This window comes from Zonotrichia albicollis, chromosome 5 (assembly GCF_047830755.1).
Source record: "Zonotrichia albicollis isolate bZonAlb1 chromosome 5, bZonAlb1.hap1, whole genome shotgun sequence".
Classification (NCBI taxonomy): domain Eukaryota; kingdom Metazoa; phylum Chordata; class Aves; order Passeriformes; family Passerellidae; genus Zonotrichia; species Zonotrichia albicollis.
In genome coordinates, this window is record NC_133823.1 from 10,141,794 (window position 1) to 10,157,659 (window position 15,866).

The window sequence follows — 15,866 nt, forward strand, 5'->3', positions numbered from 1 at the left end:
AGTTGAGATGTGAGTTCAAAAGGTGTATGTTTGCTACAGGACATGTTTAATAAAAATAAAAATAAAATTTTTATTTTTTATTAAGCATGTCCTGTAGCAAACACATACCTTTTCTTCTGACTTTTATGGCATTTATATCAAATGCCATAAAACTCAGAAGAGAACAAAATCCATTAACTTGCATGTGTTATTTGCAGCTTTATTTTATATCATAATCTTTTGAGGGGTATCTTTAATGGTATCTGGTTATGTGCTGGCTTATCATTGCTTCTGGTTTGAGGTTTTTTTGGGGTTAAAGTACAGATTCCATAGTATTTTCTTCTAGTTCATGCTTGATAGAATGCTTCATGCAAGTAGAATACTTGTGACAAGTCAAGTGTAAAGAAAAAGATCTATTAGTTTGTGGAGTTGGTAAGTAATAAAAACATGTATTTTAGGTGTATGGAAGTTTCAGTGGTTTTGTTTGGATTGTTTTAATTGCATGGAATTAATATTCCATGTAAGAACACTGATTCTGTGTGTTTGCTTCACTCAGTTATAAATCTGGGGGATCCAGCAGTTACAAGTTCTGCTGTGCAAGACTTAAAGGAATCTGTGTGCAACCTTCTTAAAGTGGAATTTTTCTAGAGATAAACAGATAATGGCTAAGATTCTGATCCTGCTTCTATCAATAAAGGGTTTCTGGGGCTTTTTGTAAGCCAGAATCCCACTGAGTTTTTCAACTTTGGTGTTTCATATCCATTATTAGCCAGAAGTAGGTGCTGTGAATTCATCATATTGAACAGTAAACATTTCCATTTTCCAGTAGATTGACTTTGTGCTTCTGGCATAAACCTGTTTTCTGTGAATATACTTTCTACTTGTGGCAGAAAACATGTTACTATTATTTTTGCTATTATTATTAAGCCCTTGGAGTAATCTGCAGTAATTTTGCAGTAGAACATGTCTGTAACAGTGTGACACAGTTAATATCATGACCATCTTACCTTGCCAGTTCTGTCTTTTATCTTTCTTATGTTCTCTTTTGTTTGCTGTTGTTTGGAGGGGTTGTTTGTTTGTTTTAATACTGATCAGGAGCTCTTGAGCAGTGTCTGTTTTCAGCTGTATGAACATCATTTAGCACAGTGCAGATGACTGCAAAATTTAGGGGTTAGTTATTTTTTTCAGATACTGATGTCAGTGGGCAATGACTGCCTGTGGTGGCTGTATGTAATATTGACCTTTATATGTGAAATATTTTTTAATCAGACAGTGGTATGCTAATTAAATCCCGAATTAAGAGCTACTCTAATATCAAACCTGTCTTTAGACAACTTTGCTGCTGCAGTTGGTGGGCATCAAAATAATTTCTGGGTTTCTTTTTTCCCTGTGCATTTCCCAACTCAGAGACATGTTTGCCCCACTCAGTGTGTGTTTAATGTAGGAAGATACTTCTCTTTGGTAAAGCACTTGAAGTATTTTTCTCTCCACAGTTTTTGTAACAGGTTATTAGTAATAATTCAGTGCTCACAATGTGGAGGATCAATGTACTGAAAAATAAATAAGTTAATTGTTATGTGATCAGCTATAGCCTTTTGTGTCTCGTTCCCTGTTGCCACAGCAGCTAATAACAGGAACAGCACAACTCCATGCGCTGCTATTTAGGCTGGCTCATTTTGTTCTTTTCTTCAAAGTTGTTCCCTAATTGTCCTGTGGGCAAAAAAAGGAGTTTCTGCTGTTTTCATCTTACAATTAATTCCAGTGGTTTTCTTTGAAGTATTGTCAAATTCTTCTCATTGTGCCACAAAAGTAGTTAAGAGCTATCTTGGTGGAAAATGGGAGGGAGAAAGAATGGAGGGGGTGTTAGGTCCCCTTTGCTTGTAATGTGGCCCACTTGGCTCTTAGAAAGAAAGGATAGGACTGGAAAACTCTGGGTTAAGGCTTGTGCATGGAACTGCTGAGCCTATTCTTGAAGTCCTGGGGCTTTTTCACCAGAATACGGCTAAGATTGCAGCTTGGGATAAGTCAGCCTTAAGGCAGGTTTGTTTGAGATATGAAAAACCTGACATTGAAACCCTGGAGAGGTGTTGGCTGGTTTCTAGCTGTGGTGTTGTGTTCATGCAATATTGCTAATGAGATAATGCACAGAGACCATCTGTGGTTCCTGATGTCCTCAGGAATGGTGCAACAGGATGCCTTCCCAGAGAGCTGAGCTGGAAATGCTGAAGATGCTTAGTCATGTAATGGCACACTGCTGTCTATATTGCAGGAATATCACTGCTCGAGGGAGTGCCAAAGAACTGGGTGATGCTGCAGCAAAAATCCAACCTTGAGCACTATGGCTGGTCACTCCATTTTGTTGCGTTTGACTTAGTCTGTTATGTAGACCAGCAAAATTAATAGAAACCTTCTCGCCTGAGGAGTTTCTTTATATCTGTTTCTTACAGCTGAGCAGAGGAAAAGTATGTTTTATTTTCCTCCATGTTTGGCAACGTGAGAAAAATAGAAGAGTGGAGACTGAAATCAAGGACTTCAAAGTAAAAAAAAAAATTACATTTTCTTTGAAAACAAAATTTTATCTTTAGAACTTACTTAATTTGTTGGGAGCAAAAAAGTTGTTTCAGAATAAAACTCAAATTTTCAGATCTATTACTAAGCAATGAGTAATGGTGGCATATGATGAGATAAGTCACTTTGATTTGTTGACTTCACTGAAGTGTTATAGCACTATGAGTGGTGATTGGAATAAATGGGAAAAATGTAATCATGCATGGAAATAATTTTTACCTTCTGGTGCTTTTCCATCAAGGAATCTAGATACTTGTTATTTTAGAAAGAAAATAAATCATTTTATAAAAGCAAGATTCAAGGTTTGAAAATTTGGGGTGACTGTTTTTGTTTGCAGGTGCTTTTTGTGTTTGGGTTTTTGTTTGGATTTTGTTGGGTTTTGGTTTTGTTTTTTTTTAGGACATATGGATAATATAATAGCAAAAGACCTCCAATACAGTAATTTCTCAATTGCATATATATTATCCCATAATTCTTCTTATTATTACCCTTAAATTATCCTTCAAGTATTTATAGAAATTATAAAGGTGAACGTGGTTTGGGTGTCATTAGGGTTATTCTTTCACATATGCTTGTAAAGTTTTATTTGTAAATAATGTCTTTTCTCTGAGCTTTGTCCATCCTGGGGTTTGCTGGAAATGAGGATATATAGCAAAGCTGTTCCAGGAATGTTACTCTAGTGTTTGCAAAAGAAGATGCATTTGCTAAGATGAAATCTATGCCATGCACTCAGAGCCCTGTGAAGAGTCAAAGAAACACAGGTAACAGCTGTAGCTCTATTTGCCAAGAAATGTTCTGAAGGTCTACAAGATCTGAACTTCTGCCTGAAATTGGAGCATTGCTGCTTCTAGAGAAAAAGAAATCAGCCATCTAAAAGTTTTCCAAGAAGAGTAGTTTTTGCATTGAGAGCTCACTTGTACATGGAGGTAGTTCATATGCTGTGAGCTCCTACTGGAGTACGGTGGATGTTGCTGATGCTTCAGCTGGTGAAAAATTGCACTACTGTGCTTTTAAATACATGGCTGTCCTTAGCTGGCCTCTCCACCAAAACCCAAACAAATTATATTAGTGCTTTTATCCCAAACAACCCCTTCTCAACCCATTTCATCAGTCCCCATGGAGCAGCCAGGAGATTTGTGAGTCCTTTTCTCAGCCTGAGGGTGGACAGTCAGATAATCTCAGACACTGAGTGTAAGTGTAACACTCGCACTATTTGATCTGTGTTCATGTTTGTAATGGGCAAGGGGAAATAATGCCAGGCAGAAACCACTGTTGAGTGAAGAGGTCACAAGTACTTGATCTTAGATGGTGATTTTAGTTCATGCTGAAAACCCACCAAGCTTCTCTTTGACACTGTAGTGGAAGACTTTACATGGAGGAATTGCCCCTGAGCTTTTGTCACACATGAGGAAAAGATTGAGAAAAGTTCATGTAATGAGTGATTAGAAAAACCTTTTGTGAGAATATGGGAGAAGAGGTAGTAAAATATGGGAAGAGAGGCAAAACTGAATTATTACTTAGTATGGAAAGATGGAGGATTGAGCTGTACTCAATACAAAAGCAAAAAAGGAGGAAAAATCGTGCAAGATATGAGATTTCAGGAAATGAACATTCCACATTGTCTTTCATGTCATGTCCCGTGAAGACAGTAATTAACATAAAACAGTATTGAGCACCCTCATTTTATTTAGAATGTAATTACAGGAAGCTCAAACAAATGACTGTTGCACTGTTGGAGTTAAGCAGTCAAGTATTCAGTACTTCAGGTGGGATCAACCATTGGGTGTTTGGACTTCTGGTATCCTCATCACTTCAGAAAAGGGAGTGAGGGAAAGCACAACATCTGAGTTATCATTCAGTCAGCAGGTGTAGGAATGAAGTTGCTACATTTAATACTTAAATTCTGTGTTAGTTGCAACATCTGTGGGGTTTTTTGTAAGGTATTTAAAACATCCTTTCATTACTGTTTTGCAACAGAGACCAGCGTGACAGCTCTGTCTCAATACTGTGCAATACAAAGGTGATCACAAAGCCTTACTTCATTTTGGAAAACAAATTCTACATACAGATGCTACCAAAGGCAGTACAGCACAGTAGCCACTGCAGAGTTAGTCAGTCCAGAGTTTGACCCAGACAGATGGCTTTGACAGGTGTCAATTCAATGGCCGGACTGAAAGCCTAAGGCCTGGGTGACTCTACAGCTGTATTCCCTCCTTGCTGCTTGTTCTTCAGTCTCCCATGCCAAGCCATGAGTTAGGAGAATTTCATGTCCCATGATGGCTTGTGGAAATATATTGCCTTTTTTCTTGCTCACATACTCTGCCCAAAGTACTTTCCCATGGTAAATCTCAGTTCTTGTAGTAGAAGAGAAAATGGATAACTGCTCCTTAAAGCAACTGCTCCGTGCCAGTCCAGACTTTGTAGATGCCTGTCTCAGCCAGCTCTTTCCCAAGCTAATGAGCCCTGTGTAACTGTTCAGCCTTTGAAAGCTCTTCTTCGTCTTTCTGGGACGCTGCCTTTGTAGCCTTGACTATTTAGTTTAAGTCTGCCACTTTTGCCTCATTCTTTCTCTGTGCTAGGAGGCAAGATTTTATAATTTACTAGTAAACTTTATAAATTTTTGTGGGTTTTGACTTGTCTTGCTCATTTAGATTAGTTAACATGTATTTTTGGAGCCAGCTTGGTCAGCGACTGTCACCCTTTTCTGTCTGGGCACCAAAAGCCAGCCTCCTGGAGGTATTCCAGATCCTTCAAGACAGTATGAGCAAGCTCATTTCTGGCAGCCCTGGCCAGCTGACAGGTGCTTTTTATGTAGGAGGACAATGATAGGCAAGATAAGGGTGGAAGACAGGAAATGGGAAAGCAGAGACTAAGGCAGAAGGCTTTATTTGTCAGTCTCAAATATTTTGTGTTTTATATTTTTTCTTCCCTAATGCCATGCAAGTATCCTAAAGGATGTTGGGGAAGAGATGAGGACCAGCAGTATTTTGTAAAGAGGTTAAATTTGCCATGTCTGCCTTACTCTCTTTTGCAACATTCCTGTACCTGTTCTGCATGTTCTTTCATTTCTCAGTGTGTGGGCTGCTGTTTTCATGATATCCCCTGGTTCCACCTGGCTCCACCATTCTGAATGACTCTCCTTGTGTTGCAAAAAATTGAGAGATGATGTACCTGTTGACCTTTTCAGGAGAATAATTGGGAAGTATAGACAAGATGATGCTCTGTGGTGCAGGTTTTTTAATTTCTTTTTTGGGGAGGTGGTTTGCTTTATGGTGTTACTAAAGAAGGTTTGTATGGAGTTTAAAATACTACATTAAAGCCTATTCTGCCTTCACTTTTTTCTTTTCTTTTATGATAGCTGGTAAAAAAAAAAAAGGTCAGCTACGGGTAACTAAAATAACCTAGTTATGTCAAGGCAAAGTGTCTCCATTTTGATTTTGTTACTGACTTAACTTTGATAGCTACAGAAAGAGCATGCAAAACTTAAGGGTGGCAAAAAGCTGGTTGATGTTTGCACATGAGACATGTTGTAATGTAGTGAAGACTGAGATCAGCCTTGTGGTGACTTGTGTGGCTGCACATAGCTAGAGGGAAATACACTGTTTAGCAAGAGTTTATATGAAACAGATCAATCCTTATCTATTGTAGATGGGAACCCTCAATAGCAGGTGAAGGCATAACCTGAGTGGGTTACTGAGCCTTTAATAATGAGCAAAGCCTACACTCAAGCCTCCTATGCCCTTTGTTAGGGCAGGTACCTTGACAGAAATATAGCCAGATTTTAGTACTCATGGGAGCTATTATTTATGTGTCTGTGTATGTATGATGAAAGCATTCAAAACTAGGAAAACTTCAAAAATCAGGCATGATTTTATATTTGATTTTGCTAATGGAGAGTTTTATGATGCTCTATGCAAGGAGAAGAAATGGTTTAGCCCAAAAAAATTAATACAGGGAAGGGTGAAAGCTCATTACCACAGTTGCTACCTTCTGAAATACTATTGATACACAATGTTGCCAGCTCTGTTTTCTATCAACAGAAACCATTTGAATGCCCTCAAAATGCATTAATCTCTTTTATTCTTTAAAATCAAATGTTCAGTTCTATTTTTCTGGCATACCTCTAATGTCAGTGATATTATTTTGTATAATCTTATTGCCTGAACCTAACTAAAGAAGATAGAGTTTTGGGTACATTGGATCTTATAGGGTCTCATAGGTAGCTCAGTAATTTGTTGGACCTCCAGAAAAAACAAAAACAACTGCCTGTGTCCTGAAAAGAAGTTTGAGCCAAACAATTTTTCCTGGAAATGGCAGAAGGTAGTCTGTATAACAAATGAAACAGGAGGTCTGCAGGGCACCCTTCAGGCTGAATTTGAAAAATGAAAATCCTAGACCTGGTAGGGGTAAAAGAGGCTCAGACAATTCACCTGAGGTAATTGCACAATGTCTGGAAATGATGAAATGAAAACCATCAACATCTACTTTTCTTGTTTTGGGAACAGTGGGCCACCCTGCAGATTGAGGAGGGAGTAAAAAAGCAGAAGGCGATGGCACTTGAAAATTTAATCTCCACTGGTAAGATCTCTGGATGAAGGGGACACAGCACTATTTATCATGTAAAAAGGCAGCTATTTAACAATCTTACTTAGAAAGGAGTTTGATGAGAAAATATCCATTGAAGCTATAAACCTACATAAGCATGTTATAAAATATCTAATCTCTGAGTTTTGTAAATAAAAGGAATTAGAGACAAGTGTGGATATAGAAAGACATTGCTGATAAGCATTTGGGAAGCATCCCTGTTTTCATAAGTGTTTTTTGCTTTTGGGCTCCATCAGCTCTCTCTTTACTGGATTGGGATATATTAGTGTTCTTTGTGCTTGACATGGCTCTGCATAGTTATCTTTTGCTTCTTGTAACTCCTAGCACCCAAAAAATCCTAGCTCTGAAATAAAAGAGTTACAGCATCCCATGGATCACAGATAGAATTTGTACTCTTTTCTAGATGTGAGGATAAAATCCAAATAATTTTTTCCCCAACTACTTTTCCTTCCTTCTTTGATCAAAGAGTTAAGTTCTCATAGTTATCTTTTTACTTGTAGTGCTATTTTTAGTGATTAGTCATGTAGGCTGCTTGGTTTGTCGGCTAATAATTTTCTGTTCTGATGATTTCCTGGGAGTTGAAGGTTTCACTGAAATGCAGATGGAGGAAAACTTTGTGATTCTGTTCAGGGGGAGGTAGGTTGATCAAGATACATTAATGTATTTTTATAATGCATATTTAATGTCATCCAATATACCCCATCAAAAAGAAAAAAAAAAAAAAGAGGTGGGGGAGACAAGCAAAAAAGCCAAGTGTTAGCTGGTATGAACCAACAGAATTTTAGTCACTGTAACCAGCCAGAAAAGCATCTGGTCTCAGAGTGACCTCAGCAGACTTGCTGCATTGCTGTCCTGTGGGTTGTGATTTTACAAATAGCAGAGCAAGAATGTGTTGTTATTCTTCCTGCACAATGTGTCTGTGTAATGCTTTGTGTGTCTGGGAGGGGAGAAACCCAGGCACTTTCAAGTTTTTTGGTAGGGAAGTGACTCTAAGCAGAGAAGGGATGGGGGGAGACAGAAGGTTCCAAGAAAAAAATGCAGAGGAAGGTGTTTTTTACAGCTAGGAAACAATAAAGCTGATCAACATCAGCAAGAACAATCATACAAACTCTGCCTGAATTTGAGTCAAGGCACCAGAGGGATCTGCAGTCTTGGCAGTGTATATGTGACATTTCTAGGTGTGAGTGCCTAGGCTATTTGGTAAACAATAATGAAGTAGGTGCTGTGCTCAAGGTTTTATTTGCGGCTTGATCAGAATCCTTTTCTTCTTTCTCAGCAACTTAGGGGCAATATATGGCATAGGATTAGAGAAGTAACTTGTGGAATTAACTGTCAGTACATAAATGAGGCATAGCAATACATTATTATGCTTGAGTAGGAGAGCTGTTACTAAAAATCATATGTATTTCTTGATATTCTCTTTGGAATCCATGTTGTTCATTTCACCTTGTGGAAGGAAGGCTCATTTCCTCATGCAGGGATCATCCAAAGAGATGAGACTCCCATGGAGAAGGAGGTTGTGAGCCGATGCCGAGGATGTTTCAGCCTTGCTGATGTCATGTACTTCTCCAAGAAGGGCTGTGAGGCAGTTGCGGAGGATGAAGTCACTCGACGGTTCTCCTCTGAGGAGCTGCTGTCCTGGAATCTCCTCAGCAGAACCAATGCCAACCTGCATCATGTCAACTGGAAACTGGCTGCTGTGTGGGTCACTGGCATCCTAATTCGGTATTGCCTACTGCTGCCTTTCCGGTGAGCCACACAGGGTTTGCTGGGATCCTATTTCACGGTACTTTCTACAGAAGGTGTGAAATAATATACTCTTGACTGGTGGAGGAAGGCTTCTTTCCAAGAAGCCATCTAAACTCAAATATCCCTTAAAAAAAAAAGAAATTTCTCATGTTCCATATGTTTTATTAGTAATTCTTTTGCTTTTAAAATCCAGCAAAGCTGGATTAAGGGGTTTGTGCTGGTTAGCAAGTAGTTTGTTGCTAGTTAGATGCTATTAAATGCTGGAAGGAAGCATTGTGAAATGGATTAAAGAGCCAAGTAAGAAAACCTTCTTGCTTGCTCCTCGAGTTTTGCTTCTTGCCCTTTAATTAAGATTGTTTTACTTTGTAGCATCTGCTTGTCTGTTTTCAGCATCCTGTTGCTGGTGTTGGCCACTACTGTAGTAGGACAGTTTCCAAATGGCAGGTAGGTATTTGCTGAGGGCTCTTTCAGTTCTTCTGTGTTTCTTTAAGGATTTGAACTAGTAGTTGGAACAGTCTGCTGAAGTCCAGAGGATTGATGTGGACTATCACGGGGTGACTTTTTCTCTCCTGTAAAATTATAGAGTGTTGTGAGAGGAAGTTATGGCAATGGCATCTGAAAGCAGACATGCAGTGTGAACCTTAGTATGATCTTTGTAGTAACAGCAATTTGGGATAACTTGGAGAGTTTACATTGCATGTGTGGCTCCATAGAACTAGAAATGGATCTATGGCTTCATTTCTTTTAGAGTTAAAGGCTGGCTGAGCAACCAGGTCCAGATGATATGTGCCACCTTAGGTGTCCGATGTCTCAGTGGCCTTGTTCATTTCCATAACAGGTGAGTGCTGCCACCTTGCTCTTTATTAGTCTGGAGTTTGTTTCTTGCAGCATTTAACATCTCAAGTTTCAGAGCAGGATTCTTATTCCATTACTGCCTAGATACTTGGTGATGGTACAACTTGATCCAAAAAGCTGTTTGGATCATTCAGACTCTCTCAGGATGTTCACATGCCCTCCTTTGTTTCCTGCTGTGCATTGGCAGGGTGTGTGTAGATGATGTTGTACTTACTCTTCAGACACTTAGATATTTTTCAGTGCTTGCCACCTGACGGATTGTAGTCTGGAAAATAAACATTAATTACTTTTATGGTTGTCATTGCAGGGAAAACAAACCACAGAAAGGAGGCATCTGTGTAGCCAACCACACATCTCCATTGGATGTCCTAATCCTGGCCAGTGATGGATGCTATTCCTTGGTATGAGCAAGACAGTTGGTAAATATCAGTAATGTTGAGATGTCCATAGATGTAGCATTGGGTAAGAGGTTGAACTTCCTCATAGAATATTTAGGATTTGACAGCATTCAAACTCACATTCTGAACTGCAAAAAACTAGATGTAAGCAGGTGTGTGCACATGTATGACCAAGGGGATTGTTATATTTTGTCAAGAAGCTTAGAAATGGTTGCATCTGTGTTTGGAATTTAATCATTTAAGTGTGTGTGTGTGTGTTTGCTTTGTAACAAGTTTCTTTTGGACTTGCAGGTTGGCCAGGTACACGGAGGGCTTATGGGACTTATTCAAAAATCCTGCATGAGAACCTCTCAGCATGTCTTGTTTGAACGCTCGGAAATGAAAGATCGTCACCTGGTGAGGAAAAAGTAAGGTAGTGAGGTGTTTGCTTCATTGTCTGGTCAGGTGTGGTAATTTGTCATCAGTGTTGACATTTTTTGTCATCGTCTTTTTTTGTTTGGTTTGGTTTTGTTTTGCTTTGTTTTGGTTTTGGTTTTGGTTTTTTGGGTTTTTTTGGTTGGTTTTTTTTTTAATGTATGGTGGTTTGATTTTGTCCTTTAATGCAGGCCAAAGAGAAGCTCCATGCTTTTGAGTTGTAGGAAACACAGTTGTCTTGGAAAATGACCTATCTTAGTGTCAGTAATCTGCTTAGTGGTGATATTTGTGGTTTTAAGTGATGCAGCAAATTAAGTAAGATAGTGACCTGTCAAATAAATGTGGGGAATCCTTAAATACATGTAAAACTGATGTTGGGAACCTAGAAAGCATGAAAACTAGAAATTTGGAATATCTTTCAGTCTAAAAAAAAGTTTGACTGCATTCATAGCTGGAATCTGGGAAGTTATTTTCACATGCTTCAAGAACTACCATTCTCTGGTTAGAATGGAACTTCATAGAGCTTTGTAGAAAATCTACTTTTTTAATTCAAGAGATACTGAGATAAAGGCCTGAAACCAGAACATATTCCAGATGAGGCGACTGACTGGGTGAAAGGCAATTGGGCAAGGGCTTTTCCTGTCCTATGTGAGAGGTAATGAATGTTTAGACTCTTGAACAAAACCAATATGAAGTATACATTGAAATTTTGTTTTCTCCCCACAGACTTAGAGAACACATTGCAGATAAGGCCAAGTTACCCATTTTAATTTTCCCAGAAGGTAAGAATCAACTGTATTGATTCTTTTGCTCGTCTCACTTCTTGCCATTGAGTGCAGTTTATTATATCCAGTCTTTAGAACTGTGGTTGTTTTTAGTCTGTAGAATTAATTAGTTCTTATGAGATATTAAAGGTCAGGTTCTAGTATTTTACAACAGTTTTATGACAGTTTATTTGCTTTAGCATATAAGAGAATGAAGACATACAGGACTCTGGGATTATGTTCCAGAACTAAAGCTTACTTTCTTCTTTAAGAACTAAGTCTCCTTAAGACAAGTTTAGGATTAATTTCCTGATACTTTTCTCAGAGTGGATTAAGCCCTTCATCTATTTTAATTCTGACCAGGCACCTGCATTAACAACACATCTGTAATGATGTTTAAGAAGGGGAGCTTTGAGGTAGGAGGAACCATCCACCCAGTAGCAATCAAGGTACTGTAACTGCACTTTTCTGAACATGGAAGGATTGGTTGCAAGTGCTTCTCACATCAGGGAAGCTGTCCGTGTGTAAGCCTTGAAAAGGGATATGTTTGGTGTGCATAAAGTATTGAATAAGCCCTGAGAGACAGAAACTTGTGGTTTTAAGCAATATGGGAAACGTGTAATTTCTGTCCTGGCTCTTATGTGCTCTGAGGATAAGGGCAGTTTTCTTGGCACTTTCAAGTCTTTCTGAGTAGCTTTAGCCAGATCACTCTAGATCTGGAAATATTAGTTACTTTTTCTGGCACTATAATGTTACCTGATCTTATGGAAGTTCTTAAAACTGGTGTGAGCATTGTCAAGGAAACCTTTGTAGTCAGCATATATGCAGATGACAAGATTTTACATTTTGAATAAATCTTTTGCTACAGTTGTTTTGCAGGTCTGTTACAGTTTGACATCATGCATTGCTTGTAAATGCTAACAGTTAGAAACTTGTAATAAATGTTGGAACTTTACTCTGAATTTACTGATGCTTTCAGGAGGTGTGATTAGATTTGCCTGTTATTTAATAAGTTGAATTGTGACTTTGTGGCCAAAAAAAGAAAAAAAAGAGCCATTTATGTGATTTAAACCAAGGCAACTTATTCTTCTTGTCTTCCAGTATGACCCCCGCTTTGGAGATGCCTTCTGGAACAGCACAAAGCATTCCATTATGACCTACGGTTTTAATGTGTTAACCAGCTGGGCAATTGTCTGCAATGTGTGGTACCTGCCACCGATGGTCAAAGAGGTTCTTACACTTTTGTATGTTTTGAAAGTGCTTGTGAAATGCTGTCTGGAAGGAGATGTGCATTACTACGCAAGGTGCTCTGAATCCTTATTGATAACTTAATGGACAGAGGCTAGGAAGCAACACTACAATCCAAGTGCTGGATTTATCTAGGATGCATCCCCTGCTCTGGCCAGACCTGGGACTTCAGGCTGTGTGTTGTTTGAGGCTGTCCCAGAAACCAGAGAGCCTCCCATGTAGTTCTTTTTGGCACCAAAGAGTGGCAAACCAGGATCAGCTGGAACTGCTTACATTTGGCTCATGGGTCAGGCATAAATCCTACTGCCTGCTGTCTGACAAAACCTGTCTTTTTAAGTGAGGCACAGAGAAAATATCTATTGTAAAGCAATTAATGCTATTTTTTTTTTTCAGGAAGAAGAAGATGCTGTTCATTTTGCTGACAGAGTCAAGGCTGTTATTGCTGCTCGGGCAGGAATGTCTGTGCTTCCTTGGTAAGAAGCAACACCTCTGGAATTGCTTTTAAAGGTGCTTTGTATTCTGACATATTAACATGGAATCCTTTAAAACCTGCTTTGTTTACACTGTAGTCCACCACCCTTACTGACTCTAATTCAGAAAATGTTACTTTATCACTTGAACAATTACATTAGAATAATTAGAATAATATAGTAGATAGAGACAAACAGAGCTGACAAGTGGGTTTAGACAGCAGGCAGTATTAGGTGAAAATTAATTACTAGACTGTTAAGTGCTGGGTTAAAAGAAGAGGATTGTGGTGTTGTAAATCTTGGCAGTATAAATCACTAAGCATTGTCTTACAGATGTCAACATTAAGAGTGGAAACTGCTTGGACTACATAGTCTAAATATAGTAATGTTTTTCTGCCTTAACCCTGAAGGGAGTTTAAGGCTGTTTCTTTTCTGTATCTTTCAGGGATGGAGGACTGAAAAGGAAAAAGATCAAAGAGTCTTTCAAGGAAGAGCAACAGAAAAAATATTGCCAGATAGTAATAGAAAATGGATCTGTGGGAAGCGGAAATGTTTGTTAAATGCTATTTATTTATCTCATTTTTCCATGACTTATCTCTACCAGAAAATAGACTGGCTTTATATTAAGCCCAACATGTTTTCCTTCCATTCCCATAAGATATATGCGTGTGACACAGCAGGGAAACAATAAAGAAATATCCTTATTTAAAGCAAAGTACTATAATTTTATAAATAGGAAAACATAAAATATGCTAATAAAATTCTCCCTGATGCTGAGAAGAATCTACAGTAAAATTAATTATCTTCATTAAAGTATGACTTTAAAATATTTGCAATACCTTGAGGACTTAAATGGTTACTTATAATAAATCACCTCTGTACTGCTAGACTCTCTCAGCGACTTAGCCTAGCAATACTCCTGTGAGCCACAGTAACCATGTTGTTCTAGAGATAGATCTTCTGATGTCAAAAGACATGAAGCATTTCGCCAAAATATGTTTTCTGAATTGCATGTTGGAGAGGAAGTGTTATATGTCAGAGGGAAAAGGTAGAGGCTGACTTTCTCCTTCATGTTACAAGACCAGGGATGGCATTGTAGAATATTTTCTGTTATGACAAAGAGCAGAACAGTGTCCAGGGCATCATGTCCCTGATGTCCCTGGGTGTGTGAAGCTGAGGTAAATTAATCACAGCCAAGGACAGTGTAATAGAAAATATCCTGTGTTTTTAAATCATATCTTGTGGTTTTGTTAGATCCTTTTTGAGTCTGTTTGTATGCATGACACAAATTAAAGAAAGCCTATGATGTGACATCCACTGTCCTCTGCTGCTGTTATTTCTAGATAGCTACTTGCTTGTGTTACCGCTGGGTGTGAAGGCTGGGGATTTGGCCTCTGACAAGCCCACCCTCCAGGAACAGAGCAAGTGCACTTAAGGAGTAGGCAGTGGGAATATTCTATAGTCTCCTATAGCATTTATTACTATAAAATATTTGCTCTCCTGGTAAGTAGCTGTCATATCAAAGGATCAGTCTTCTTTGACCATCTGAATGTCCCTAATGAAACACACAAATAGCTGCTGTTTTGGCCAGGGTGCTCTAAAGACAGACCTTGGTAAGAGCAATTAATAATGTTTACATGACAGCAGCCCATTGGCTGAAGTCTCAGAAAAGACAGAGGATCAGTCTTGGTGAGAACAAATACATGCTATACACATGTATTTGTATTTGCACAAATACAGAGGAACAGATGCACAGATACAGCTCTACCCAGCCCTAGGGAGTCTAGAAAAACAATATCCCATGGAGGGGCTAACAGTAGCACAGAACTGAGCTCTCCTCTGGCCAGGCCTGGCATTGCTACAGGTGTGTGTATTTCTCTGGTGGATCAGTCAGTCTAAGTGCTGGTGTCATGGGTAAGCAGTAGGAGAATCTGCCCTTTTGCACAGCTTTTAGCCACACAGGCTAAAAGGAAAGCCACCAGGCAGTGAGGAAAATTGGCTCAGGCTCTCCTGATTTGGAGCAGGTCTACTTACTCCCAACTATTAGTAAGATGTGCTTCTGTGCCTGTTTAAGCCGTTGATTTATTTTCTAGGTATAAAAATGTGAAGAAATGTCATTGGAAATCCTGATAACTCTCAAATATTTTCAGTGTGCCAGAGTTTAAAACTGGGAGATTGTCTTTCTGTGTGACTGATTTCTGAGAGTTGCTAACAGAGACTGCCGTAAGAGAAGTGTTGAGAGCATTCTTCCTGCACTATACTCTGTACTTTCTTTGTTCTCAGAGGTAAAATGGGAGACTGAATAGGCAAAAAGAGGGGCCAGACACAGGAAAATATGGGGAGATAAAGAACAACTACTGGAAGAGAAAATTTCTGCTTCTATAAGAAATTAGGAGATTGATATGCCTTTTTTTCCTGTCCTGCAACACTTCTCCAGCCTCATCAAGAGGAGCCTTGGAATGTGTGATCCTCATTATGGTTATGGCTCCAAGTTGTGTAAAAGTAAAGCTCAGACCTCTGAATATATGAGTATTATGTATCATTTGTGAGAGGATGGTGGGATTGTCAATATTTTCTCAGTCATTTTTTGGCTGTCTTAACAAAGCAAGCTGAAAACTCTGTGAAGTGGGTACTTACATAAAAAATGGGGAAATAAAACCAAGTGATGAACCCAAGAACTTGTCAATTGCAAGTGGAGTGTACTTTATTACCTGCTGGTAAAAATGCTAGTCTGACTTGAAATAGAGACTACTTTGTCTTGCCCTGCTTTAAGTAAGTGTTTTTGATTTTTGGTGTTATTTTCTCTACTTACATTC

General features: G+C 38.8%; 1 protein-coding gene across 10 annotated transcripts in view; it reads left to right on the plus strand.

Moving 5' to 3' along the window:
• The window catches only part of LOC102066653 (glycerol-3-phosphate acyltransferase 3), a 22,837-nt gene extending 6,971 nt beyond the window's left edge, over positions 1-15,866 (plus strand). For 2 of the 10 annotated variants that reach the window (XM_026792366.2, XM_026792363.2), the window contains exons 2-12: positions 7,053-7,125; positions 8,613-8,901; positions 9,271-9,345; positions 9,650-9,739; positions 10,064-10,157; positions 10,446-10,561; positions 11,295-11,350; positions 11,696-11,781; positions 12,434-12,562; positions 12,974-13,053; positions 13,496-15,864. In XM_026792366.2, coding sequence (XP_026648167.2) covers positions 7,098-7,125; positions 8,613-8,901; positions 9,271-9,345; positions 9,650-9,739; positions 10,064-10,157; positions 10,446-10,561; positions 11,295-11,350; positions 11,696-11,781; positions 12,434-12,562; positions 12,974-13,053; positions 13,496-13,610 — 1,158 coding nt within the window. In that variant the 5' untranslated portion in view covers positions 7,053-7,097 and the 3' untranslated portion in view covers positions 13,611-15,864. Of the gene's footprint in view, positions 1-86; positions 7,789-8,612; positions 8,902-9,270; positions 9,346-9,649; positions 9,740-10,063; positions 10,158-10,445; positions 10,562-11,294; positions 11,351-11,695; positions 11,782-12,433; positions 12,563-12,973; positions 13,054-13,495 lie in introns of those variants that run through there. The other 8 variants (XM_005485305.3, XM_026792364.2, XM_074540755.1 and 5 more) reach the window with 7 other exon arrangements.